Source organism: Salvelinus sp. IW2-2015, unplaced genomic scaffold (genome assembly GCF_002910315.2).
Source record: "Salvelinus sp. IW2-2015 unplaced genomic scaffold, ASM291031v2 Un_scaffold1577, whole genome shotgun sequence".
Lineage (NCBI taxonomy): Eukaryota > Metazoa > Chordata > Actinopteri > Salmoniformes > Salmonidae > Salvelinus > Salvelinus sp. IW2-2015.
The window spans coordinates 157,338-158,598 of record NW_019943004.1 but is presented as its reverse complement, the minus strand read 5'-3'; the positions used below and the strand labels follow the sequence as shown (position 1 = coordinate 158,598).

The 1,261-nt window shown below is 43.1% G+C and overlaps 1 protein-coding gene across 1 annotated transcript in view; it reads left to right on the top strand.

Moving 5' to 3' along the window:
* The window catches only part of LOC112071308 (arf-GAP with Rho-GAP domain, ANK repeat and PH domain-containing protein 2-like), a 149,494-nt gene that overhangs the window by 38,983 nt on the left and 109,250 nt on the right, over nt 1-1,261 (top strand). Inside the window, 2 exon segments of the mRNA XM_070439339.1 lie at nt 6-91; nt 495-677. Coding sequence (XP_070295440.1) covers nt 6-91; nt 495-677 — 269 coding nt within the window.

The window sequence follows — 1,261 nt, the reverse complement described above, 5'->3', positions numbered from 1 at the left end:
GTTAGACGGTAGTATCTGGAGCAACGAGCTGGTGGAGGTACGGAGACGTTTGATGTTAGACGGTAGTATCTGGAGCAACGAGCTGGTGGAGGTACAGAGACGTTTGATGCTCCAGATCACAAGGAATGTGTTCAGGTTCTTCCTGTGGAAGTTGTGGAATGTGGAGAGGGCGTTTTAGAAAGCATGGCTAGGGTTATTTTACCACATACCTTTAGTTTGGCTTAAGTAATATGATTTGGGATTATGCTTCTATACTACAGACTTTCAGTGACTACAGTAGCTTATTACTATAAAACTAAGTTCTCAAAGACTTAACTGATAAAATAAAGTTTTAATATATAATATTTGAATATAATACTTTTAGTTTTAAAGTAAAGTTTTAATGTTATTCAAATGTTACACGATTGTTCTCTGACGGTTTCAGAGAGTGCAGTTGATACTTCGCCACTATAATAGTTAATTAGACATCTGACCTCTGCCCTCTGACACCGCAGCTCTTTCTGGAGGTGGGAAATGAGAACGCCAACAGCTTCTGGGCGGCCAGCCTGCCCCTGGAGGAAGAGCTTCACATGGGGGCGTCGCCCGAGCAGCGGGCCACCTTCCACCGCAGGAAGTACAGAGAGAGGAAGTACCGGAGGGTCCTGGAAAGCCTTCACGACCAGGAGCAGCTCAATCAGGTAGAAACTGAACTGGTATAATCATGTGGGAACTGGCTATACACTATACACACTAACTGGGTGAAACTGGGTGAAACTGGGTGAAACTGGTTGAAACTGGGTGAAACTGGTTGAAACTGGTTGAAACTAGGTCAAACTGGGTGAAACTGGGTGAAACTGGGTGAAACTAGGTCAAACTGGGTGAAACTGGGTGAAACTGGTTGAAACTGGTTGAAACTGGGTGAAACTGGGTGAAACTGGGTGAAACTAGGTCAAACTGGGTGAAACTGGGTGAAACTGGGTGAAACTGGGTGAAACTGGTTGAAACTGGTTGAAACTGGTTGAAACTAGTTGAAACTGGGTGAAACTGGTTGAAACTGGGTGAAACTGGGTTCATATTTCTAGTTTAGTAATTTTTCCCAAATGCGCAAAAGCCTCTAGTGTTTCTGTACTTTACACTAAGAAGTAAACCAATCTAACTGACAAAAGAAAATGTGCTTCACGTGTGCCGTCTCCATGTATAATAACATGGTTTAGTTATAACCCCTCTCTCCATAGTTAGTCTCCATGTATAATAACATGGTTTAGTTATAACCCCTCTCTCC